Below are 27510 nucleotides of genomic sequence, written 5' to 3'. Positions count from 1 at the left end.
AAACAAAATAAAATGGTACTGTTTCATGGCTTCTTCATAGCTCTACTAACATCCCAGACTACTTAGCAATACATCAAATCACATTTTTCTTTCTTGCTTTTCCCTTATAGCAATTCTGCTTCTACCACTTTCTACCCTACCTTTCCTTATTTGTAAGAGGCAACAACTTGTGCCTGTCTAGACTCTTTCTTTCTCCACTGATTCAATTATTAAGTCACAATTTGGCCTCTGTAAAATACCCATAATTTTTGACTTATTACATGAGCATAATAGTCATGATGTAAAAACAAAGTTGGTGCTGTATTTTTAACTGCCTCCTTTTTCAATAATGTGGTCTAAAAACAAATATCAAAATTGTCGAATCCATGTGTTACTGTAAGCACTTAAATAGAATGATGGCTTTTTTTTTCTTTTTTTTTTTTTTTAGAGGAACCAGAGATGCTTCAGCATTTCTGAAGATCAAACCATTCAGTTTATTTTAACTTAGTCTGGATTTAGGGTCCCAAACTTAAGAATCTTAATCAAAACGTTTATGGTGGGATATTATAACTTTTAAAATATTTTTTCCCATTTCATGTTTTGTTCTAATCCCTCTAGTCCAGACAAAAGCATTTTTTCAGTTAGAAGAAGCTCTTGACCAAATTAAAGGATCAGTTTTAACACGAGGATTTTGCTTACCTGACAGAAACAAAACCAACTTCAGGTAAGCATTTCTGTTTACTCTGATGATCAAAAGAAGTAAATTGCTTAGTGCATTCAATAAATAGCAGATGTTTACTCTCTTAGAGATTGTAGGCAATCTCTCTAGTGGCAAAGAAAGCACTTTTGTGAACTGCTGCAATTAAAATATTATGAGACATCTTTAAATTGTTTGTGTCCATTAGGCAAAACAGCAAAGGAGCTGACACAGACCATTCCTTTCAGGGCTTCAGTGGAATAGTCATTCAGTGGGAATAGTCAGGGTTGCTAACCCTGTCCCCATTCAGTTATTGCTTGACTCAGATTGGCATAGTTATCAAACCGTCTGTTGTTCTATGAAGTATGAAGTATTCTATCTGGATAATTTGCTGTTTCTCATACAGTTTTTTTTTCCTTTTTACATTCAAGGATATTTTAGTTTGTATATTCATCCCATGGTCCTGTTTTCTTTCCAGCTGTTCAATTTCTCATCCTCTATAAGCATCTGAACACCCATTTATTTCCTAATCACAATTTCCCCTATAATTTCATTTTATATCACATACAATTTGGATTCCATTCTTTTCATTCTACCCAAACTATTTTTTCTGAGATACCTTGACTTATCACAAAACGTTTCTTCATGAGTAGTTTATCTGCAGTATTAGATATTTCTTCCTGATTATTCCCCTTCCAGCCTCTTGTTTCTTTATCTACTCAGTCCAGGATTTTATCGTTGTTGTTGTTGCTATTATTATTATTATTATTATTATTATTATTTTCTGCATGCTGTAAATTGTGCAGATGTTCAGAATATAGATGCATTCTGTCTAAAAAAAAGTCTCTGTGTACTTTTGAGCTCCAGTGTGTTCTTCAATGTGATTTTAATATTCAATTTGTAAACTACTACCACTTCTACAGTTCTAATGCTGATGATTAAACATGATTGCAGGCAATAAATTAGGCAATTGAGAAAATTACAGGCTATTTCATACATCTCAGAGCTAAATATTCACGCTCTCTACAGATTAAAATGCATACAGTTCTGCAACAACTAGATTGGTTTGACATAATAAGGGAGATTGCAGCCATAAAAACAAAACAAAACAAAAACCTACCTGTCAAATATAAATTGAAGTTATGGAGAAAAATGTAGATATCTGTGAGATTTCTCTCTTCCCTGGTCATTTGTCTCATTTTACCCTTAGGTTCTCTTAACAACAGCAGCTCACTACCTATCCTCCCTACCTTTATCCTTTTTCTTATTCATTCTTCTTATATTCCATCTTTCCTCAAACTGCTCTTTGTGCCTCAAGGAATCACGGTTTTCTCTCAAGACTTCAAACCACTCAGTATTTTCTCTATTTCTTACAGTATAACACTGCTGTCACTCCATATTATATCTATATAATTTTAAAAAATCACTGTCCTGTAAGAATGAGACTGCATTCTTTTCCTCATTTTCATTTTTTTAACCAGATTTCCTAAGGAAATTAATTTTATATGCTCCTGTTCTTTTACAGTCTGTCTTCTCTAGCAACCAAATTTTAGAGAGAGCCAAGAATCTCAAAAATAATTACACTTCTACAAGTTTGAAATTGGCAATGGGGTAAAGGAGGAATTATTCAAACAGGTGACCCCAGCATGAAAAAGGCTTGAAAACTGAGTCCACATTGAGCCATTTCAATTGGCAGATCACAAGCCAGTTAGTTAGTACTGATAAGACCATCAGCACATGAATATCTTGGAACCAGCCACAGAATGTGCTGCTTCTTGCCCCGTTGCTAGCTAAGAAACTTGGGAAGTAGCCATACAAGGTGGGTGAAGGAGGATGTGGAGAATATTGCGGGGATGGTAGTAAGGGAAAAAGAACTGAGTTATTGCAGTACAGGCTTGTGCATAGGGGTGAGGGATAAAAATCAGTAGGAAATCAGGCTTTGCTCATTCTAATGCTAACAGAATTTGTTTATTTTTTTCATTCCTTGTGACAGAAAGTACTCTGTGTATTTTTATCTGCATCTCACACAGTACTTTACCCACTGTAAGTACTGAGACTCAAACCGAACAAATCCTGTGCAGCATAGATTATTCTAGTGTGCTCCAGAGTATGTTAGTGCTAGGCAGTTTCTAGTTCCAGTTGCTAACCGTTTTGGTCTGTGAGCCAGAATTCTCTCCTGGTGTGGGTCACAAAAGTAATATATAGCTTTCAGACTTGATCCAAAAATTGGGCAAAATTGGAAGATAGAGGGAAGGTGGATTTCTTGCAAGTTAGGAAATCATTACCAGCTTTGATAGAGAAATCATTTTGTGAATAATTGTAATATAATTATTAATAATAAGAATTATGCACTGATTCTGAGATGTAAAGCTTAATTTCCAACTAATGGGATTGTCAGACTTTTTTTAAGGAACAGCTAGTAACTAACTCAGATGAGGTAGTAGATCCCTTTCTGTATTTCTGTCCCTTCTAACATTTTTTTTAAACCTTCAAACAAAAATCTTGTATCATCTTTAGAATTTACCCTGCCTCGGAAGCAGAATGTTTAGAATTCATTGACAGTCCCATTCTAAAGGAAGAAATGGATACTGTATTAAACGTTGAAGACAAATATGGCTGCAAACCCAGCTGGATATGGGTGAATTTTATATGATTCTAGAATTGTTAATGTCTATTTTAGTAGTTGTAAAAAATTAAATTATTCAATGGAGCAATAGTACCTGTTTGTGAAGGGAGGCTAGAAATGCTGGAATACCTAAGGAGTGAGAGGTTGTATTTTCTACATATAGTAAAGTTACTTTGCTTGTGGTAAGTTTTAATTATTAAATGTTGAAACAAAGATTTTGATCAAATCGTTGGCTGACAGTGGGATGTGTGCACATTAGGTGTGTAAATGCTGTGCTGTTCTCTGTACATTTCCCTGATTGTGTTAAAAACGGTTGGATTTGATTAGGCTCAGTCTTGGGATAGAAGCTTAATTATGACATATCAAAGATGTTCTTTGAAAAAAAGTTAGAATGTAAAAACTTTTACAAATGAAATGATCTAAACATTCAAATAGATACTGGGTCATTTTACAAAAAAACAGATTTTGGGGGGTGTGGGGGGGGGGGCGGCAGGTGTATAGCAGTCCGGTCTACAGTAACGAAGTCTTTAAAAGAGGATAGGTATGGAAAGTTTGTTGGACAGGGAGGATATCTGCCATTCAAAAGAATACAAAATCCAGTTCTCCGAGTACTATAAATAAATGAGAAGTTTTTCTTCCTTTTTGATATCAACCATCTCTTCAAAAATGAGAGGTTCCTTTTTAGACTCTGCCAAACATATATCTCTGCCTGGGTCAGTACAATTAGGCCAACATTTTTGGAAGATTATATAATATCTTATACAAGCTTTATATAAATTGTATAAAATTATAAATTATATAAAATTATAAATAAAATAGGCCAATGTTTTTGGAGGATTATATAAAATCTTATCTAAATCAAATAAATTATATAAAATCAAAAATAATAATCTTGATGGGATAAAAGTTTCCATTTTCCATTGTTTTAAAATTGTAAATGTTATAATAAATATAGAAAAAGCCTTGTTATACTATTCACCCCTGATGACACAGATGGACTAAAAAGAAAATGGACTGATTTTAACAGGAAGCATAATTTTAGATACCGGAGGAGGATGAAGCAGGTGAAGGCTCGGAAGAGAGTATTGTGGAAACATAGGCTGAAGAAATGGAGAAAAATGAAGGAAAAGGGTTATTGAGGTTTTTAATATATTTTAGACATACATGAACATACATCTGTGGGAACTAGGAACATGTTTCCTAATAATGCATCTCTGCTGGGTAGGCAACAGAGAAAGATAAGGTCTGTGTCCATATTTGTGACTTTGCACAGAACTTCAGATTTACTGAATAGGAGTGTCAGCTCTTAAGAAAGATAGCTATGTGTGGCATGAAATAGTCTTATCTTGTTATTAGTTCCTTGACTGTATATTGCCCAAATCTGAAAGGGATACCTCTCCCCACCATCACCTTCACTGAAAATGAGGAATGGTATAATGTGGGTGGTGAATCATCTTGTCAGGCCAGATTCCATTGAAAAATAAGGGAAATATTTGGAAATATGAATTTCATTTTTAGTTGCATATACAATAAATATTCACTTTTGCTACAAACTTAGCTAAACACTTTCACCAGATTTAGCAATATTTGAAGGACTGTGTTGTTGCTACTAAGCAGCTATATAAGAGAGATGCAATGCATCCCAGGACTGTTAGAAAGCATCTGCTTACTGAATAGACAATAAGGTTTGGTTAGTTACTCATCATCCAGGGTTTGCTGAGACCAAATATCATTTCAAATCTTGGATCTGACCAGTCTGGTAAAATAAAGGCTGCATCTCCCCTCTTTGGTAAAGGTATCCCAGTTTTACACATAACTTCACTAGAAGTTTATATCGATAATTTCTTTCCACTATCTACTCTCCATCTATCTTTGCTAATCATTATGAAGTACAGTGAATACTTGATCCTAAAGCAGCGAGGCATGAGCTTGGCTTTCTAGTCAATTGGAAGGGTTATGGCTCTACCGAACAGCCATCACAATCCAAATCATGGATCTAGTGAGAGATTTCTGTAAGTCCCAGTTTGGATATGCTTGACTAAGTGCATTTAGGGACCTTGAACCAGCTTGGAGCCAAAAGGCAGGATCAGTGTCAGTTCTTAAAGTATTCTACCTAAGCAGTCAAGCTTTACAGCCAGCAACCTGTAATAGTTATGCTTCCAAGAAACTAAGTCTTGACTAGCCTATGAGCTGGTGTTGTCTTTTTTTTTTTCTGCCTGCCTTTCTTCTTGATTAAAGCAACTTGCTTCTTGCTTTTGTCATCCTTGATACCTAGTTCTTGCCTCTTCTTTTCCAAACCTTGGTTCCTATTCCGAATGATCTTACCCAGTTTTGTTCCAGCTCTGTCTGCTATTTATTCTTGACCATATCTTGTTACAGACTTGCTGTTTTCCCAGCCTCTGATTGTGCATTTTCCTTGTCATTTGACTTGACATGCTTCCTGGCTTCTTTAATTCCTGGGTGTCAGCCAGCCCCATGGTTCTTGCTAACTCTCAGCCTGTAGAAACCTGTGGTTTCCTCAGTCTTGATTTTGGCTCACCCTGACCACAGTATACAGCTGCAGTAGATACTCCTAAGATTTTTTTTTTTCAGATAGCAAATACAGATTCTTTAATGTCCCACATTACTGATGACCTGTAGTGTCAGTAGAGTTGGGCTCTTCAGATAATACAAAACCTTCTTGCCATCTGAAGTAAGGGAATATCTGAGCGCAACAGTATATAGTCATGTTCTATATAAGCCAACCTTATGGAAAGATAAAGGCCATTTTGCGTGTTTAAAAAAATACTCCTCCTTGTTCCATTTGTGAAAATGACCAAACTGTTGGCTGACATTTTCCAGAATAATTCAGCTTGAGGCAGTCACCCAACAACCCAATCAGAAAAGTCTGACAATTTATAAGTAATGGAAAAGAAGGTTTAAAATGGAAAGTGTTGGACAGTTTTAACTTTAGACAGTACTAACAGCACCACCTGTAGTTACATATTGTTTAACTAGCATTTAATTGCCAGGCATTTATTGATGCTGTATACTTTTTAAAAGGAACATATTTGAAAGTGTATAGTTGATGCATAGAAATAAGTCAAAGTAATAAGTTATTTCCTTGCATCAAGAACCACAGATGACATTTCATCCTCATCAGCATCTAGAAACGGTTATTTCCATCAGAAGCAGATTTCAGCAATGGTTGGCTGTGATAAAATGATACAGGAGAGCAGTAGAACAAACATGGATTGTAACCAGCTTCTCTTCCAGAAAAATCTGAAAGAAATGCAACAACTCCTTGAGAAACAGCATCTCAGCAACTTGGAGGTATGATATTTTCATGCGATTCATAACAATTCTTAAATGTAATAGAAAATTTCTTGAGCACAATAAAAATGAAAGGTCCATTAGGCACACTCTACCAGTTAGACAGCATCTGAGGGCACATTGCCTATGCCCTACCAGTAGATCATTTAGAGAAAGTTTATAAAAATATTTCAATTAGAAATCAGAAATCTTTAAAATTATAGGGGCATTTTCAGCATAGAATTTCACAAATTCCACAAAGATACCTGTCATGTTGTCTTTCTTTCTGTAAACCTAAAATTTGTGTGTCCTGGCTCTAACGTATCTGGCCATTAAGTCTATCACAGGAGTCTTGTGCTAGCTCCAAACTTAAATTGGGTACTTGCAATTCACACTTAAGTTTCAGTTTCACTGATTGCTAAAACACAGCACAAAATGTTCTAACACTACAATTATGGTAGGTCAATTTTTTTGTAATGTGTGGTGATTTCTTAGGCATTGACTTCAAGTTTTATGAAATTCTGTGTCCTTTTTTGTCATCTTTGGAATAGATACAGGTGTCCCAGTAACAACCCTGGAGTACTCCTTAACTTTGGGCCTAAACTAACTTTTGGGTACAAATCAGTTTCAAAATTCACCTTAGAAACTCGGTGAAAATCAAGAACAGAGCTCCTAGGTGATACCTTTAAACTGTACTTTTAAGTGTGTGACTTTAGGTTAATCAATGTTGTCTTTGATATTGGAAATATTGTATTTAATATTATATTTTTTGCAAACAAGAGGACATAATTTTGGACTTGCACTCATATTTCTAGAGTATTATCCCATGGGGCTGTTGGTGTCTGAAATGACCTTGGCACAATGAAGCATCAGCCCTTTACATTGGTGACACATAGAGCTATGGGATCACTAGTGACAAAAGAGCAAGAACTTTGACCCTTTATATATCTGCACAGATAACTTTTGAAGGACTGTATGCAGTCACATATCATATTTTAAGTTCTTTGATATACATATTGATATCTTCAGGCATATTTATCTCTGTGTTTGTACCTGCTTTGTTCAAATGGGTACGCATGAGAATCTTGAGAATTCTTGGTAATAGAGAAAATCTCATTCTACTGGAGCAAATTTCATGAAGGTTGAGGAGACTGAAAGTGCAGTTTGTTCTGGCAAGTTTGTTGATTTGTATTCATTCTTATTTCCAAGCCTAAAAGAAGGAAGAGGGAGTGTCCACTCAGAGAAGACAGCTGATGCTTATAAAACTGGATTATAAGTAGCCACTTTCAAACAAAATATAGAAAGTTCTACTTTTTTTTTAATACCAAATTGTGCATTTAGTTGGTATAGTGTTTGCAACTGCCTCCCGCAGTGATGATGCTGAGCTTGGCAGTAGCTGCATTAGGACATCTTAGAATTAGAGGAAAAAAAGCAATCTCTTTGTATCAATTATCTTTAATTATAAAAAGTGCAAAAAAAAAATCTTACTATACCATAAGATTGTGATGTACTGTATTTTGTCAAACAAAATTATCACATTCTAATTGAATTCTATGGAAAAAAACTACCTTGAATTGTGTATGACCTTTTCCTCTAAGTGTTATAAATAATCATTTATGGACACTGTGTATAATACGGGAATTTGTGTTTACAAGTTTTAATGAAGTTTTGAAAATGCTTTGGGTTCTGTAAAATTTTTTGCCCTTTTCTCCTAGAATTTATTTTTCTGCTACCACTAGGGGTTGCTCAGCTTCTTCCCTCTGATAAATAGTTTCAAATTATAAATATTTATACTTGAAACATTTGGAGTTTGTTTCTTCAAATTACATGCTTTGGACTCCAATTAGAAAAATTATTGTCAGGAAAGCTGTTGTCATTGTTCTGAGGTCTGAGTTTCAAGGTTTAACACTTGGATTGTGCTGGTGTGTATATGCTTTGTGACTTTTAGTGATGTAAAACAGTGTAACACACTTACTAATGTTACTGACATGAATGGGCTTCAATAGTCTTGTAACTGTCTGTTGTTCAAAGTTATTTCAACAGTGCTTGTCTTTCTGAAACTAACATCAAAATATATCTCTGTGCGTATGCTTTGCAGTCTAACCATCCATTGAGATCCTTTGACTGACCTTTCTTTGCTTCTGTTTTTACAGGCCCAACAGGATTATAAAGATTCCTAAAATTCTTTTCTTTCCTACAGGGCAATAAAGTTCTATGTAAACCCTTACCACTAGATTTGCTGTGTTCCCTGCTTTCCATCCCTAAAGATTTGTATAGTTTCAGCAGTAAGTCAAGGCTTTTAGTGACCCTTCTACCATTTTCCAAAATTCTTGTGCTTAAAATATTTACATTGATAGATTTTTATTTTGTGCAACAGTTAGGTTTGAGCCATCAAACCAAATTCAGTGGTGCATCAAATCATCATTTGTTATATGTCCATAAATATGCTCCATTTTGAAGATCTTAGTATTGTTAACTTCATTCAGAAGCAAAGGTTTTGATACACAGTCCTTTTCTAATTTTATGTAGGCATAAATAAAATCTTTAAGGTGGAGCTGATAGCACTGTCTGTAGTTGAAATGCTTTTCTCCAAATGACTTTACTTTCAATTGCTTATCATTTTTTCAAATGTTAACTATTTGGGTTGAAATTCTCCATTTCTGGCAGCTGCATTGCACTGAATAATTTAGAAAATTTCTATTAAAATGACTCAACTGCATAAAGGAATAATATTATTCTTACATTGTCTTTTTCTTTTCATCACCTCTTTAATTTGGTGGGCACATAAAAATTTTTTTGGTCAGTCCAATGCTTTATGCTCTTTCAGCAAAATAAATGATGGTTGAATTAGATTGTTTGATTGACTTGACATTTTATCTCTATCTTTTGGCTTTTTAAACAAATTAGCTCTTCCTTCCAAGTATTTTACAAGAGAAAATAGGTATAATTTACAACACGGAGATCATATTCTTCTTTTCCTTCCTTTATAAAACTGTAATTAGGGCTTTCAAATGGAATCTATGAAATCTGATTTGAAATCCCTTCTCTGATTGAGTTGAAGCAGGAATTTAAACTTGGCTTTCCTTTTCTCAAGCATATTGTGCAGCCATTGATGTACTCAGTAATGGTCTTTCCATGGATGCTGTTCCACTTGGCATAAAATACTTCAGTATTTATAAAGGAGGGCTGGAACACAAGTATCATTTCTCAGAAATTGCAACCCAAACTATGAGGCCAGAGGGTTATTTTTATATTATCTCTAATACAATAAAATTTTGTATCCTATTATATTTTTATGGTTATTATTATATGGTTATCATACTGGGTGTGTATTTATATATGTTATGTATTTGGAATAAGTTGCTGGGAAATAATAAGGAATACCTATATTTTTTAAATTATAAACTACACTTAAAAAAGTGGCAGATGCTGCAAACATAGGTATAGGCATAGCATTGTTGCATGAATGAGTAGTTGTATATGACCCTTAGCTGTTTGTGTTACTGTACTTTTGAGGTTGGACTGTGTCTATGAAATTGAACCATTTTAGGTAAGTGATAGAAAAACTGAATTCATTTTCAAGTGTATTTGTATTATTATTGGAATGAGTTAAACAGCTGTTATTTCTGCAATGTATATTGTATCGTTCTAACCCTTCAGAGATGTAGACAAGACCAACATGAAAACATGATTGCCCCAGGTACCGAGTCTTTCCCCAAGTCTCAAGAAATTGTAGAATGTTCAGGGCTGGTTAGTGGGAAAAACAGATTCTTAAATGGAGGGTTAAGGGAGGTTAATTCAGAATGGGATTTTAACTGAAGTCAAATTTGATTTTGAAGAGTACTGTTCAAAGACCTGAAATAGGTTTCTGTGGTCAACTTAAATCAAAAAGTGCTGGTCAGCTTTGACTTTTAGCTGTGAATATTAGTATATCCTGTGTTGATCACTTGACTCATATGACAAACTCAAGTGATTTTCCTGCTCGTTATCCTTTTAGAAAGATTATGGGCTCCAGTTTTTATTGGCTTTCAACCAGTAATACAACATACCAATGTCTTCCAGATTATTTCGCTAATCCAAACTATGTTGAAGCAACTTCACATTTGCTGTAAAGGTTACTAATTCACATTGAAATGTATCTCCAGACTAACTTATTTTGTATTATGTATTCTTCAGAGTAGTCTTATTTAAGTGAAATCAGAGTTTATTCTAAGCCTGTGCTGTAGAAAATGACATTAATAAGCTTCATATCAGTATTTGACAGTCTGGATGTTCAATTATTTGAAGAGCATCTTGCCTCAATTCAGAGCCCTACTTTAACAGATGATAATGTAGGATTGAAGCTGAAACAGCATTTTCAGTACAAAGGAACTTGTTTCAAGATAGATTAATACATTAATAAACCTTTTCTTGTGGGTATTAGGATTGTTTTTACATACAACATATCTGACAAACCACAGAAGCAAGGAAATTGAGAACTATGATCTAATTGATACCTGTTCCTCCTTTACAGGTGTATACATTTTCATTAAAACTACCATACATGACAAGCCATGACTCTTTKTTTGTTTGTTTGTTTTTATATTCATATATATGTACAAAGAAATGCACACACACACATATCTACATATATATATATATACACACATGCATCTATACACTAAATTATTTTTACCATACTTTGTAGCTGTTTAAAGTGATTTGTTGTACTGAAACAGAGTAAAAGGTTCAGAAATGTAGATAAAGGAGAGGAACAGAGGAAAAAATAACAGTATTTGATCTTTAGTTTACTGCAGTTAAGGTAATGATAAAATGTTTGTTTGCAGGAAGGGAGTGGAAGATAAAAAATGTTTTGTGCATGCTGGTCTGCCAGTATTCTATATTATATTATGAACATCTGATATTGTCAGAAAGAGTTTATACTAGCGTCTCAATGGAAAGTCGGAAAATCAAGATTGAAGTATCATTATCCTGAGTTATTCTGCCCCTCCCAAGACAGCAGAGTTACGTGTTATCTTTTAAAGAAATAAACCTCTTTATGTGAAGTTGAAAGCAAAATAGAATTTAACTACTTTTTTTTTTTTTTTTTCTTCAAAATGACCCTCTTCTGTCCGGTTAGGCTACTGGTGGCCAGAGAACAGCTCTTCCGATCAACTTCTTTCAGTTTTGTGCTATATTAATTCTTATAAATCCCCAGCAGCACTTCTGTAGGACTTAGTAGTTTGAGCTTTGCTGTGCAGTTCATGCCTAATATTGGCATCTCTTCCTAAGGAGGTATGGCTCGTCATTTGGGAGACAGAGCATTAAACCAGCCACCCAGGATTCAGAGGACAGGAATAAGCAGAGAACAACTGCGAGTCAGGATACTGAAAGACCTTGTGCTGTGTCAAACAGTAGCAAGAAAAAAAATACCAGCTTTTAAATTCAATAGGCTATATTAGGGAAGGTACAGGTAGAAATCTTGTACATGTTCCTATAACATATGTTTTGTAAAGTTCTTAAGAGGAATGCATGTCTTGAAAAATATCTGATTTTAAAAAAATGAATTTTGTAAAACAGGTAACAGTCACTAAATTTTTGCAAAATATGTAATTAGATTAATGAAACATGCAGAGAATGTTGGCCATTGCATGAAACTGTCTCACTAGATAACCTTATTTCTAACGAGGTATAAATATATATAATATTTAAAAAGTACTTCTAACTGACTTTTAAGATTTTCTCATGTAAATCAGTCAAGTACTTTCTGCCTTTGTTGCTGCTCTGTAGTGCACAAGAGAGAGTGGCATCATTTGAAAAACTGTGCTACCTTTGTGATGTATTTACATTGTTAAAAGAAATATTCATGCTTTTTAGAAAGCAAAAATATGTACTAATTTTTTAGTAAATCAGAGAGATCTGGTAGGATAATCCCTCATCTGAACTAATGATTTTTTTTAAAGATTATATTAACACTCTGTGTGGCTGTGAGACTTCTAGGAGGTGTGTGCTGGTCAAATAATATTAATAAATTATTTTTTGATGCCACAGCTTAAGTTCATTCAAATCTGTAAACCCTGATGCTTTTATAAAACCTTTGTCTTATTTGTGTATTTTACATCAAAATCTGAATCAGAATAATCCAAGAAAGCAGATTCTGAGTTTTCTAGAAGATGAAAAAATACTTTCCTTCATCAATTATTCTTTCTCCATAAATCAGACTTTATTGGAAAGATTTTCCAAAAAGGATCATTTCAGAACTTTAAGTCTCCCTATTAAGATCTTAACCATTGCTGAGAGAGAGGATTATTTCTCTGCCTTAAATTGGAAAGAAATCTCTGAGAATTATTCCCCTTTGATTTCTGTCTCTGAATTATTGTCTGGAAATAGATTTATTTACAAAATATTTTTTAAAACATCATTACCTTGCCTTTCTCCTACAATCTGCAAATTCCAAGGAAATATAAATGGATAATTTTTTTTTTTACCTGATCTCTCTTCTTCCTTTTTGAAATAACCAAAATGGCATTGAATCTAACAAGAGATTGGTAAATAACTATGAATTTGCTAATTAAATTATATCATTGCATTTTACAGATAACATTGAAATGATTATTTATTATTTGAAAGTTAAGGAGCTCCAGGATTAATATTGCATATGCATGCTTAATTTTCCTCCATGTTTTTGCCTTATGAGAGTTTTCAATTATGCAGTCCCATTCTATTTTTTATAACCCCATCTCTTAAATTTGCAGAGTAGATGGTACCTGCTTTAAGAAAATGTACTTATTAACAGACTAGACACAAAAAAGTGACTTATACGTTGTGATGCTCAAGGCTGCAATATTTAATGATTTAATAATTACCATTATGCATTCAGCTTCTGGGGCTTAATGCCTTGGTTAGTCTGTGGGAGACGCTGGCATCTGGAATAGGGATCCTAAGAGTCAGCACCTAGGAGTTAGCCTAGAACAAACAGTGGTGTTGGTAGGTGTGCAGGTAGACACAGCTTCCAGGAAATAAAGAAGCTTTTCTGTAGTAATCCTAGACCTTCACAGCTTCTTTAGAGGGTTAAACAGAGTATTAATTAATAATAATTGGTATAAATCAATAATCCTTCTTTCTTTATCTTAGTTCCTAACTTATTTTCTGGAGGTTGCATCAGCTGAAATATTTACTCCCCATGAGGTTTTATTTTATAAAAAGAGCTAAATTATATGTAATGAAGGACCAAGTCTATTTTCAACCTGAAGCAAAACTAGGTAGAACTGCTTTTGTTTTTAAAAGTTGCAGCTTTCCTTGCATCCTTCAGATTTACCAGTTCAAACTAACCTGCTCTAGAACAGTTTTTAAATCAATGTAATAGTCTTTAGAAAAATGTTTCCTCTATTTAACTCAGTCATTTTAGAAACACATACTTAGTTAAGCAAGTACAATTTCCAGTTTAGAGAAGAAATAAGACTTAATGCTCATGACTTCTTGTTACTGTTTTTTCCCAACTGATAATTTCAGAGTTGGTTCTTAAATTTGGCCTGATGTAGAAAACTCCAAGCATATTCCTTTTCCTTCTTTGGTCAGGTTCAAGCTGAGGTTAACAACATAATTTAGCTAAATATAAAGGTTAATAAATAACTAACAAAGCATTATTTATTCTTTTCTATTAGAAAGACACCAGTTTGTGTAGCCTTCGTTTGAAAATGTTCCCTAAAGGGATCTTTGCCTACACTTGGTTCTTTGTTCTTGTATTTGGTTTCTTTATCTCAGATCATAACTATAATAGAAGTCTGTACCAATATCTGAACATTTAGTGCAAGATAAGATTTAATTTAATCATAAAAAGTCTTTCAGGACTCAGTAAGCATTTTATTCTGCAATTTTAAATATTTGTACAGCTATAAACTATGCAATATTATGGTATAACAATGTTGTTAGAATGAATTTTACTATGAAAACATGCTCTTATTAATTTTTTGCCTTCTTTAGTAAGTTTTCAAAAATTTAATTCTATTGTTGTAATTGCCAAAGGATATATAATCACTTACCTGGCTTAACAGATCTTGCTACATGAAACTTTACCCATTTAAAGTGACTAGTCAAAAAAAAAAAAAAATCACAGTTGCTTTATATACCCAATGTAGCTTCTCTTATTTTTTTCACCAGAATATTCTCCAACATTCATTCTAAAATCACTTAGCCGCTCTGTCATGTGGAAGTGAACTTAACAGCAGAGAGGGAGAGAGAGAGAAAGCAAGTTTTCCCTGATGTTTTATCTGTATTTTCAAATCTTGCATTTTAAAAAGTATGTATTTTTCAACCATGTCAAACATTTCAGTGTTTGGGTGGTGCAGTATTAGTAATGAAAATGTCTGCATAATAGGTACACACTTAAAGACATCACACTATTGCTTCAGACAGTGCCTGACCTTCGTAATCATCATTGTATTCACGTTGCACAAAGAAGCTGAGGAAGTGGATGGAACTCTTGTGCACCTTTAGATTTGATCTAGCTTTATAGATCAGACAGTATTTTCTTCTTCTTGAACAATAAAAAAGAGCGAGGTATTATAATTATGACAGCTAAGAGAGATTTTCCATGTTTGCCATGACATGGTGTAAATCCTAATCACTTGTGCCACTTTTTATTCAGATAAACATATTTAGTCTAGTACTATAGAAAAATTCCAGTTTGGGGCAGATCCAATATCAAACTTGTGTTTTCATAGATTCTCCTTCATTTTGTAAACTCCCTTTTGTGTTAGAGCACAAGAACCATCCTGTGTCACAGAGCAACTCAGAAACAGCAGTCCTCTTCAGACTCCCCAAATCTTGTTCCTTTGTGATATTGTAGAATTAATACAAGATTTAGGAATAATTTTGTTGAACAATACAGCAYGTTCCTCAGAATTTGTTCCACTTTTTTTTTTCAGTTGTACACAGATATCATTTGAGTTGATAAAAACACTCATGTTGCTATGACCCAATGCCTTAAAAACACAAGGTGCAATATTGATTCTATTTTAGCCTAAGCTCTCATTAATGAAAAACTACTCAGTGAAGAATTTGTGATAAATTTAACAGTCTTGTTTTATGTCTGTATTTCAGAATTTTCATCAAGAAGTCAAGAAAGTAGCCAGTTCTGAAAGCCTGTCAAGCCTCGACAGTCTGGAAGCTGGAGAACAAAATGGAAATTACGCAACACTGAGTGAATCATCTTTGACTACACAGTGTGACTGTGCCTTGTATAATCCAGAAAAATCACAGACTAGAAATAGTGATTTACTTTATACAACTGAAAATACTTCTTCTAAAAATATGCATCTAAATAATTGTCTGAGAAATGTGGATTCCCAAAACAACCAGAACAACTTACCTATTCATGACCCTTCAGCTAAATGTAGTGTTCTAACTCCTGCTGAACATATAAACAATTCAGAAGAGGAATCACCTGTTTCTTGCAGGTCTGAACAAAAACCTATGGAGGTCTCTACCTCTCATAAGCAAGAAAGCCCTATAAATAATCCATTTACTTTTCTGAAAAATATAAAAGAAGAAAAAAACAATCTATCATCTGAAATGGGAAGCACATTATCCACTGGTAATCCTGTATTCAAACCTAGCAAAGCCTGGGCCATTTCAGGGGAAAAAGTTCAGGATTTGATACAAGATCAGAGTTCTGAAATGACCCCACAGAGAAGAAACGTAGCTGTACAAACCTCCTATCAACCTATTGCAACATCTGTAATCTTATTTCCTAATCAGAGGTGTTCTACTGACGTTCCCAGCACTTCTTGCTCAGCTAATATTTCACAAAAGGACGAAAACATCAGTACAGTTTTTTTAAAATATATTTTAGGCAAAATGACAGAAACAAAAGAAGAAAATATGAAGTTTATTGATAACATTAATCCATCTGTGTTTCAAGACATACAAAATGCTTCCATTCTGTGCAGCGTTAAGCAAGCAAAGAATAAAGAAGAAAAGGGAAATTTGACTGAAACTATGTCCCTAATGTCTGATACAGAGTTCAATTATGACACTCCTGCATGGCATGAAAACCTGAAAAACAATATTCATGAGAGAAAAGAAGCAGAGTTATTCAAAAGTATCTTAAAGAAAGAATCTAAATATGAACATAGTCATTTCAAAGCCTTAGATATGAACCGCAGGATCCGTTTTGGAACTCAACCTGTGTCTTCTGTCAGGGACAGTTTGGACCTGGCAAAAATAAAAAAGAAGAACGCAGAAAATGAAAAAAACAAAAGAAACCTAAGATGGTTTGATCAAACTCACCAGGTAATAATAGAAAATAAAGAAAAATGTAATGAAGAGAACACCAGTGAAATATTTTCTGCACAGCTGCAATGTGTTCAAACTACAAGTAATGCTCCTAAGACTAATTTAAGTATTGCTGCTCACACTTCAMATTCCGTGCGCACAAAAAATCATCAGGAATATTCTCAGATACCAAAAACAAGTGTTAGTGCTGGAGAATCAGACAAAGCATGTATATCTCTGAATGCTTTCATGTCTACTGGATCCTGTTTTGCTAAACAAGCTTGGATGGTATCAAAAGGTGAAGAAATTAACTCCCCAGTAAGTATTAGCAATTCTAAAATTCATGAAGGTAATCAACACAAAAATAAGGCAAAAATAACTAGACGACCAAGAGCCCAGTCAAGTTTTATGCCTAGTAGAATAGGCACTATAATCCGTCCCCAGTCTGCTACTGAAGCCAACAAAATTCTAAAAGCTCAAAAGAAAATTTTAGCACCTCACCCACCATCTACACCTATGCCAGGAAACAGAACTGGCGAAAATGTAGCCAGCCCTGGGTGTCAACCACTGCATTCTTCAAATCTTCAAACTACCAATACCAACAACAACTATTTAAATGAAAGTCATGCTTTGTTAGAAGATCAGGTTTTAAATAGAAACATTACAGAAAATAGTAAGAGTTTTACTCATACTTCTGCCTTGGCCACTGTGATGTTACCTACACCTTGCTGTAGCCAGTCCAGATACAAACCTTTGACAGAAAATATTTGTTCTGTAAATAGTGTTCAGGCAAGTGCCTGTCAAGACTGTTCAGTAGTAACCTGCACTAAAAGAAGACTGGTTAATGCAGAAAATGGATTACATCTAGGTCATATCCCAACGGATGAAAAAACAAGTACCTCATGGCAAGGGGTGCATAATGCCATAGCTCAGAAAGTGTGTGCTACTGGTAAGAATTGTTATGTTTCTGGGTTTGGGGTGGGGGGATGTTCAGAATTGTTTTCAGTTAAAACATTTAGCTATCTGTTCATCACAATGCAGCCAGTATGAACAACATTTAATTTGTCATTATCATTTATATTCTATTGGTCCCAGAGGCCTGTCAAACATAGATTCCCATTTTTGAGGTATTTTCCCTGAGATTATGTTCTTAAATAATGAGCAGATGTGGCAGGTGGTTCAATAATGATATAAGAGGAAGAGAATAAGTTTATATGAGCAAGTTTTACAAGGTGACTGGGAGTTGTAGCTTGCTGTCTGACAATCACTGCCACCTGCGAGTGGAAGAAATGTAGATCGAATCTGTTTTTAAAATTCTGACACTGTAAATGTCTAAAATTGTTAGGATTTAGTCTCATTAATACAGTTAATGATCAAAAAAATTGTAGATTTAAATTTAATAATGAAAGAAGTCCCTACAAGACAAATGTTGCTTTACTGTAGAATGTGTCTGATTTTTAAATAATTTAAAGAAATTTAGGACCAATACTGCATTTTGTTAAAAATGATCTTGGGAACTTATGGTGCAGAGTTGTTGGCAAGATAAAGAAGAGATCCCTCAGAAAGCTCAGAATAAACCTTAATCTCCTCCTGTTTTTTTACATTTCAAACTATGTTTCAAACTTTTTGATTTGCCTTATTTCTCCTCTGCTGCCTAGCTACATCTTTGCCTTCAGGCAGTGATGGCATCCTTTTGCTTGTAATTTATACTACAAGAGTTGTCTGCTGGTTTGCTTCCTACTGGAGGCTGCAGCTGGAGGCAGAGCTCCTGAAACTGCAAACCCTGCTTCATGTATGAGCAGCATCCCATACTTCTGAACATACTGTGATCATCCTGAGGATCAGTCATGCAACTTAAAGATACTTTCTAGCAAGATGAATCATTTCCATAACTTAAAAAGTGGATTTCTAGTTTTAGCTACAGTAGATACATAGCCCTAACTATCGGGTATTTTGGAACAGTTCTGTTTAAAACAAACAGAGGTATTTGAATATTCTTGGCCTAAAGGAGGTGGAAGAAATATGAAATTCAATCTGCTCGTCCATTCCAGTTCAAAATAAAAAAGACGAACTTAAGCTGTGTGTTATTTAAGCTAACTTATTTGATTTTACATAGAAATAAATTAAGGAGAAGCCTTGTGCTACCATGCCTGGTGCCTCCAGCAGAGATACTTGCCTGTTTATGTYCTCATTTGGACATCAAATCAGTTAAACAGGAAGTTTAGTGGTCCAAACTTGGGCATGTGCACACTGCGCATACTGTCTTCGCTGCAACTTGAAAAGCTACATTTCCAGTGTTAGGTAGTCTTCTAGAGGAAGAGCTGATTAACCTCATCTTATAATTTGAGTGGCTCTTTTTCAGTATCTGCTTAGGTATGTTGCGTTTTGTAAGTCTTCCTTATGTTAAATACTCTAGATAACTCTTAATGACTTGCTATTATTTGTTCTATTGCCTGTACATGCACAGACAGCATCACAGTCTTTGTCCTGAAGTGGTTGCTAAGAAAGACTGAATACTGCGTTGTTCTTCTTGAGTGAATTATCTGTTGTAGCAATATTACAGGGTTCAATAAGGTTTGTGAGGAAACTGTAAAAAACGTGACCTATTGCAATGTGTGGCCAAATGTATGCTAAAAGAAGAATATGTTGGAACAAGATTAATAAATAAAATTGTTGTACCCGAGGATCTTCCTTTCATGGGGTTCCAGGCTTCAGTGATGTATTTTCTGGCTGCCATGTGTTATTCTATGTAGCTGGATACTAAAATTATTTTAAGTTCTTTGGTGCCAGTAAAATGCTTTAAAAATGTGTTTAACATTTAGCCTGTGACAAACGTGGGACTACTTCACATGCTCCGAGTTAAACAGGGGTAGACTGCTCAGTATCTCATGCCCTTAAAGATACTATTACTTGCCAAATTTTTGTCTTAAACTTCCCAAAGAAGTCTTTTCATAGGCACAGATAGGCATAGGCAGGTCTTGCATACTACTTAAATTAAATGTTGGTGCATATCAATAGATTAACTTCAGATTTTATTTTTTCAGAAAAACACTGTGTGATTACTAATGCAGCAAGGGGGTTCTTCTTTTTAAATGCTCCTCCATATTCAATATAACATGATCACTTTTCCTTTCCTTTTCAGGTGATATTCAGCATGGTGAGTCACATTACAATAATTCATATACAACTAAATAGCAACCTGCTAAAGCAAATGTGAACCGTGTTAGTATTGATGGTGGCAGCCTGATGACTAGTTTCAAATCTGCTTCTCGGATGAATGAATTATTTTCTTCTTCTGCAAATGCTAAAATTCACTAAAAGACTGACTATAATTTCCCCTCTTATTTTCTAAGACCATGGTGCATCTTACTTTATATAAACCATCTTGATTATCTAGTATTCAAAGTGGGGTTTCACCTTACCTGCTTATAAATGTCCACATATAAACTAATCATACGGACTTGATAGTCCCACACCAAGATTAAATGAAATGAAATATGCCTTAGAAGTGCCTGTTTCTCTCCTTTAACTATAAGAAAGTATACTCAGATCACAAGTAAACAAATACAAGGTAAACATCTAAATTTGGACAGAAGAATTTACCCATTATGAGTAGTTTTGTTACCAGTATCTTTATCATGTGTTTAGACACTTTTGGCTTATTTTTGTCTGCATCTGATTTAAGGTATTGTTCCTGTTACAAGACACAAACAGGTTTTTGACAGCTGTGAAAATAAACACAGAGCTTTATTGGAACGAAGAAGACAAATTGTAGCCTCTAAAAGACAGAAGCCCACTCATTATACACAGGTAAATATTAGATACTATGAAAACAAAGATTATTAATCCCCAAAATGGAAAGAGTTTCAGGAATATCAAAGATTTGTTTTATGTCACAGAATTTTGATGCTTAGTCAGCTTTCAGTCATTGCAAATGAAGATAATAAAACCAGCTAGAACACRAACAGTATATTAGTATATGCTCATATTTTTACACTTGAAAATACTACATTTAGTAATATGAAATAATAAAAATGTTCAAAAAGTATTACAGTTATCTTAAATTACATTTAAAATATTCCTATAATATTTTAATAGAATTCAGTATATTCTGTCCAGCTGAGTCCTGTTCAATCTGCATTTGAGCCAGTACAGAATATGAATAACACCTATGAATCTGATGAAGGTATAGTAACACTTCAGTTCTTTGTTATAGATAAAATAGTGACCTAATATATCTGCTCTGTAACATCTCTTGTGTTTTTTGGCATCAATGATTCTAAGAAAGCGTAGTTTGTTGAGTAGACCTATTTTTTTCATAGAAGTGTGTGATATAGCACTGTGCATCATGATATTGATGGCTTTCTAAAAGTATTATGAAATATAGTCAAATTTCAATCCTTTTCTCTTTGTATTTAACTATATTATAGCAATATGGACATGTTTTGGTTACTATCATATATTTGTAAGGCTGCTAGGATTTGCTGTGGTGTCACCCCATTGTAAGATGCACAAGTGATCTTAATTATGCCATTTTCTTACGTATGGTGCTTCTTGACTTTGCCACCTCTCTGTTCTTTTAATGTGAATTTTGTGTGTTTTGCAGACATATAGTCATGAAAGCAAGCAGTATATTTAAATGTTGTGAGCTCTTTTCATTCAAAAAGTTACTCCTGTAATCTCTTCAGTTTCAGAGAGCACTGTTCAGTTTCTTATGGCAGAAAGACTAGCGGGTACATCATGTGCAGAAGATGAAATCCTGGCAGCTATGGAAAGCGTGCAACCAGCCAAACAACCCTTGCTTCTTAACAAGGCTCAATGTCTAGGCATGAGTGCGCTTTCAATAGAAGAACAGAAGATTTTCCAGTCTCTTGATCACCTCAATCAAAGGCTACAAAGTAAGTTTGATAATAAATAGGATTCTACATCAAGTGATTAAGTAACTTTGTATTTTGTTCTCATTGGTTAGCTTGGATTAAAAACATGAATTCTGTGGATAGAAATTTTTTCATCTCATTGCATTTTATTCTTTAGTAAATGTAGGCAACAGTAGACCAAAATCATGAAACCCTTCTTATTGTCAATGGAATTTCATTAAAAATAATCACAACTTCGCCTCAGTAAAAAATCATTGAAAAGTATGCCTGGAGGACACCTTCAGAAACTAGATCAGCCCAACTGTAGCTGTTGTTTCTGACAGATGTCTGTCAAAATTGTTTTTTAAAGTGTACAGAGATAAAGATTCCAGCCTCACTTAGGAATCTGTTTCAATGTTTATCCATCCTAAATTTTGACATAACAATTATTTTTGTCCTCATTACAGTGGACTTAAAGAACATCCTTTTGCACTTGTCAATTATGCATTTGAAGGCTATAATATTTTCCCTTTTATTTCAACTTTTCCCCATTGGTAATTTTAGACCTCTGATTGTCTTATTGACCTCTGATAGTATTATTGTTATTCTCTGGACTCTCCCCAGTTGACTTATTTCTTTCTTAAGGTATCATGCCCAGAACTGGACACAGCACTTCAGTTGTCTTATTCTCCTGTTTATACATCACAATATCTTTCCTCTTTCGTACAGTCGCAAAAGCTTCGGAACTGTAATTTCAAACAGATTTGCAGCCCATTCAAGCTTGGTAGTGTCTGCAGATTTAATAAACTTATCTTCTATTCTGTCATCCACATTATTAATGTAAATACTGAATGATGCCAGACACAGGCAGAGTGCAGGAAGATTCTACTTGCAGTGTGACAATGAACCACCGATAGATACTATTTTAATGCTCTATCCCATCATTTTTGCACACATTTCTACAAGTTTCTTTTGGGCCAGGTTTGAAAAACCTCAAGTCCATGAGGATATGGATGGAAATTTCATTCCATACAGCCCATGACTGTGGATCAGGTTTCTTTTCACACTGTTTGTGAATAACATTCCATTCATGTTAATGAGTGAACATCAAAAGTGTTCGAAAGCCCATTCGACTGTCCAAAAGAAAAGATTTCTTGGCATGGATCTGCATTAAGCCTTCCTAGATTTCTCACAAGAATGTAAGACAGTAGCAAAAGGCTTACCAAAACTTTTTAACATGTCCTAGMAGAAAATTAGAATGATTTTTATAGAGTTTGTTCTTTGCAAACCCAGTTCTTGACCATTATTTATCTTCTTAGAATCTAGGTACTTTTAAATTGTTTGATTATATGTTCCAGTACTTTTTGCAAATTCAGTTGAAGTGACTGGTTGGTATCCCCCAGTTTTTTTTTTTTTTTTTTTTTTTAATTTATAGTGAGTGGCTTTTCATTTTCTCTTTTCTAGTCTTTTAGAATGTACCTCTTCTCGACGAATTCTTAAAGATGATGAGTACAGTTCTGAGCTTGCTACAGCCAACTCTGAATGTTTATGTGAATATCATTTGCTTAAATATTTTAAAAATGTCTAACTTACTTGGGTGTTCCCTAACCTGTTCTCTCTTTATGCCAGGCTGATGATCTCCAGCGGTCCCTTCTAACCCAAACTATTCTGTGATTCTGTGATTTCTTACCTGCTTTATACTGGTGATAATTATATGAGCTGCCTGATCACAGTTGACATTTTGGTGAAGAATGTGGAAAAAGTCTGTACTTGTTCTTCTCTTCATAATTTTCCTCTCCAATGAGTAGTGAGCCAACATTTTCATTGGTCTTCTTATTTCAGCTAACGTGTGTGGAATGACTTTTTGAGTCTTTTGCTACTGTATCTAGTGTTTAGTATTTGCTTTGACCTATATGGTCACACAGGTCATTCATACAAATTGTCAGTAGTTTGACATAGTTTCTGCATTTTTAGTGCTCCATCCTGTATTTGAAATCAATGGGGAGCTTGTGATTTAGCCCTTGTGGGTTTCTTTACTGGACTTCCTGGCTTTTCATATCATTGGCCTAACTTCTGCTTGCCATGTATACTGTTTATGGAAATGCTAACGCTCCTGAATTTTCCTTTTTCGTTGGATTTGTTTCCTGTGAAATCTTACATACCGATTATTTGCATTTATTAGAGTCTGTTTTCTTGAAGTCCATTGGCTTTATTTTGCTATGCCACTTCTTTCCCTAAAAATTGTCAACTGTATCATTTCGTGGTCACTTTACCCAAGTTCTCTTCCGCCCTCACACTTTCAAATAGTTCCTATTGACTGGATTTAAACTAAACCGAGGCTTGTTTTATGCCATTAAGCTCCTGCACACTATCCATATGTTCCTACATCAAATGGGGAAAAAGGCTTCAATTTCCCGTAGACTGAAACAGCAGGATAAAAGAACTTTGCAACCACTTGGAAACTCTCTGCAGCAACAGTTCTCACTCCTGTCAAACAGTGGTTCAGAATTTCATTACCCTGTAACTCATGCTTATTGCTTCCAGGCAAATAGAAGTAAAGAATTCCTTCTTTTGCAGGTGAGGAGTTTTAGTATGATGTGCTCAGGTTAGACAGGAGATATTAAGAGAGAAATACAAGAAAATGGAAAAGAAATTGCTGCATAAATAACAGAGAAGGGCCAAAAAAAAAGAGAGGCAAAGGTAAAAACAGCAAAGGAACTGGAAGCAGTAAAGCTGAAGTTTGCAAAGTGTGAATGGGAAACGATGTGAGAACTATAAGAAAAATATGTAAGGAATATTAAACAATGATAGAATTATAGAAGATAACTGATTGCAAATGATGTAATTGCAAAAAAATAAAGTAATAYGCATATGTAAATTTAGACATTTACTTAGCTTGCTTAATTATTTTGGAATTAAAATTGGTAATAGGCAGCTGTGAAATTTTACAGGTAGACTTACAAGACATGCTATGTACTAACTTTCCATACTGCTACAAATTATACATGAAGTTCATCACACAACATTGCATCAATTCCCCTTTTATCTTAGCTACCTGCAGTGTGGAAAGAGAATTAAATAGAAGGCTATTGTGCCTCCTTTGTTCTATCTCATCCAGACTTACTGGCTGTTACAGTAGCTGGTAGAACCCCTTACTGCCTTCAGGCCTTTCTTGGCTGCAACAAGGAAGAGAAGACCTTTCAGGAGCCAGTTTTGCCAACTCTGATTAGCAGTTCTCCTTTATAAGCTATAAAGTTACAATTCTGCACGTTAGGTTGAAGCATTCATCCAAGTGACATTAGTTTTCAGTGATATCTAGATCTATAGAACATGTGGAAGCAATCCACTTTGGATGTGATGTTTTATTGTATCAAGTTCCATTTCTGAAAAGGTGACAACTTTCTGGGTGGGCTTACAGGGCTAAAATTGTTCTTGACAGAGAGGCCCAGTTTTGATAAACTGTGATCTTTTTGACCCCCTTTTTTGGTTTTGCTTTTACATAGTACTAAATTCATTGGCTAAAACCTTCATAGTAGTAATTTTTAAATGAGTAATGGTTAGTCAGTAAGCAATCTAAGTCTGGAATTTTTGTTGCCAGCTCTGAGTACCTGGAATTCTTTTCTCTACCTTTAGATCTCTTTACAGATACTATATGTTTTGTTCAGATAATAATATCCACTTGCAAATTTTAAAAATACAGTTATGGTATATATTTCAACAGCTGTATGTGGGGGGGGAAAAAAATGAACAGTGCTATTAAACTACCTTTCCACAGTCTTCAGGAATTTTTGTGATGAATGTTTGACTGCAAATCGTACTTCTTTTCTAGTATTTGGTTTAAATAATAGTAATGGTATAATTTTATGATATTTTTAGATGTACAAGAAGCCATTACCAGAAACTTATCTACTTCAAGTGTTTTACAGATAATCGCCCCTTTGGTAAGAATTTTAACTTAACTGTGCTCAGCTTTAGTTTCTATTAGCTGACCTTATGGATTATTTTATAATAAAAATATAATTGAAATTATTGACATTAGTCTGTTTAAATGGCTTTCCAGATTTTCAGATTTCCATTCATGTAAAAAAGAATCTACTAACAAACTTTATAACATTGTGATCAGGTTTTGACAGTTTATAATAGACTGTCTCATTGTTTGGCTTCGGTTCCCCTTGGAATCTGAAGACACCTGAAAAGCCCAGTAAGTTCTAAGAACCTTCAAAGAGCAGTAATTCAGCAGGGTCATTTGAACTACACAGAGCTCATAATTATTTTCCTCCTAAAGAAAGGAAGGAGGGGAATGATGCATGATAGTACATAAAGTAATTGGTAATGCAATGAATTCTCATTTTGACCTGCAGATATGCTATGTTCTATAAGTAATAGGTATTACCTTTCTTCTCTAACTGTTTGTATTTTATGTTTCATATATTCTGGATTCTGTCACTTTGAAACAAAAGTATCAGGATACCTGGAGTATAGAGGATAGAAAAGGCAGATGGGTGCTCTCCTCCCCCCMAAAAAAATTTAAAAAACCCACAAAATTTATAATTCAAATTATCAATTTATAATTCAGAAGTTAGTGTTTACAATTCTTCATTATCAGTCTCTTCCAATACTATATATATACATACATATATATATGCACACACACACACCCCTAGGAAAAAGTAAAGATAAATTACCATATACTTCACATAGTTCTTTCTTGGTTAAATTGCTACCCAAAATGTTAGAGAAAATACTCATTATTCAGAAGGCTTTTGCCACTTCCTGCGTTTGAGATGGAAAAAACCCAGAAAGTATCCAAGCTCCTGAATTCCAAATGATTGTCTGTTTTGAAGTGGGAGTGTGAAAAGAACACAGAGCACATCCGTTAGCTCTGTTCCTATGAGCTGTAGTATTGTGTGTGACTTGGGACCTCAGCTTGCTCTCTTCTGCCTCCTGTCTTGAAAATTTAATTCTTTATGGCCAAATAATTTGTAAATTTTGTATCTTTCAGCAATTAGTGTAGCATAGTTACCTTTATTGGGTCTAACTATGTATTATTAAAGCATTTTTGAGCCTGTGGGTTTCTGTGTGGCTTTCTTCATAGCCTATCCTACTTTAAAAAAAGGATTTATAGCTGTACCTGCCACCATTACATTTTCCTGGGTTCTTCTAGTCAGACTTCTTGGATGGCTGGTCTGTGAGAAAGCTTTTTCCCCCTAATTCTTCATCTACAAGATTTTTGTTGCATGAGTAAGAAATAAACACTAGACATTACTCAGGCTGTCCAGTTTCTGGAGCTACCAGTTCTCTGATGGACATTTAAAAMCCTTCTCTCCCTACAAGTATATACTTAAGCATTTAAACAGGTGTCTAGCTATAGCCATAGATTCAGATCTCAGACATGGGCTTGGAATTGCTCTTGATAATAAGAGTGAACATCTGTCAAAAAAGTTCCTAACTGCAGAAAGCGTATAGATGACTGAGATTTTGTCAAATTTTGTGCTATGAGAAGCCATTGTTTTTTTAATGTTTATGTCATTTGACATGATCTCCTGCTTTAGTTCTCCTATTTTCACTCAGTATTTCGTATGAATGACATTGTAATACCAACCTCTAAATCCAGATAAGGYGAACAGTTGTTCATATAATGGAAAATAGATCACATGATATCGTCAAATGATGTTTTTTGAATTATATGTCATATGTAATCACATTTTTATATATATATGTATATATATTATCATTCTCCATTTTATTATAGAATATATCGGCCCCTTTTGTGAACACTACAGTACACTCACAGCAGAATCAGAGTG

The 27510-nt window shown here is 34.5% G+C and overlaps 1 protein-coding gene across 1 annotated transcript in view; it reads left to right on the top strand.

Annotated features, from left to right (window-relative positions):
- CEP126 (centrosomal protein 126) overlaps positions 1 to 26717 on the top strand; it is a 34273-nt gene extending 7556 nt beyond the window's left edge. The window contains exons 3-10 of the mRNA XM_026077893.1: positions 580 to 703; positions 6416 to 6614; positions 15675 to 17796; positions 20533 to 20657; positions 20946 to 21033; positions 21536 to 21745; positions 25580 to 25644; positions 26706 to 26717. Of these exons, the coding sequence (XP_025933678.1) occupies positions 580 to 703; positions 6416 to 6614; positions 15675 to 17796; positions 20533 to 20657; positions 20946 to 21033; positions 21536 to 21745; positions 25580 to 25644; positions 26706 to 26717 (2945 nt within the window). The remainder of the gene's footprint in view (positions 1 to 579; positions 704 to 6415; positions 6615 to 15674; positions 17797 to 20532; positions 20658 to 20945; positions 21034 to 21535; positions 21746 to 25579; positions 25645 to 26705) is intronic.
- Positions 26718 to 27510: the final 793 nt, after the last annotated feature.

The sequence above is a fragment of the Apteryx rowi genome, unplaced genomic scaffold, assembly GCF_003343035.1.
Source record: "Apteryx rowi isolate R43461 unplaced genomic scaffold, aptRow1 scaffold_466, whole genome shotgun sequence".
Classification (NCBI taxonomy): domain Eukaryota; kingdom Metazoa; phylum Chordata; class Aves; order Apterygiformes; family Apterygidae; genus Apteryx; species Apteryx rowi.
This window is presented reverse-complemented; position numbering and strand designations above follow the sequence as displayed.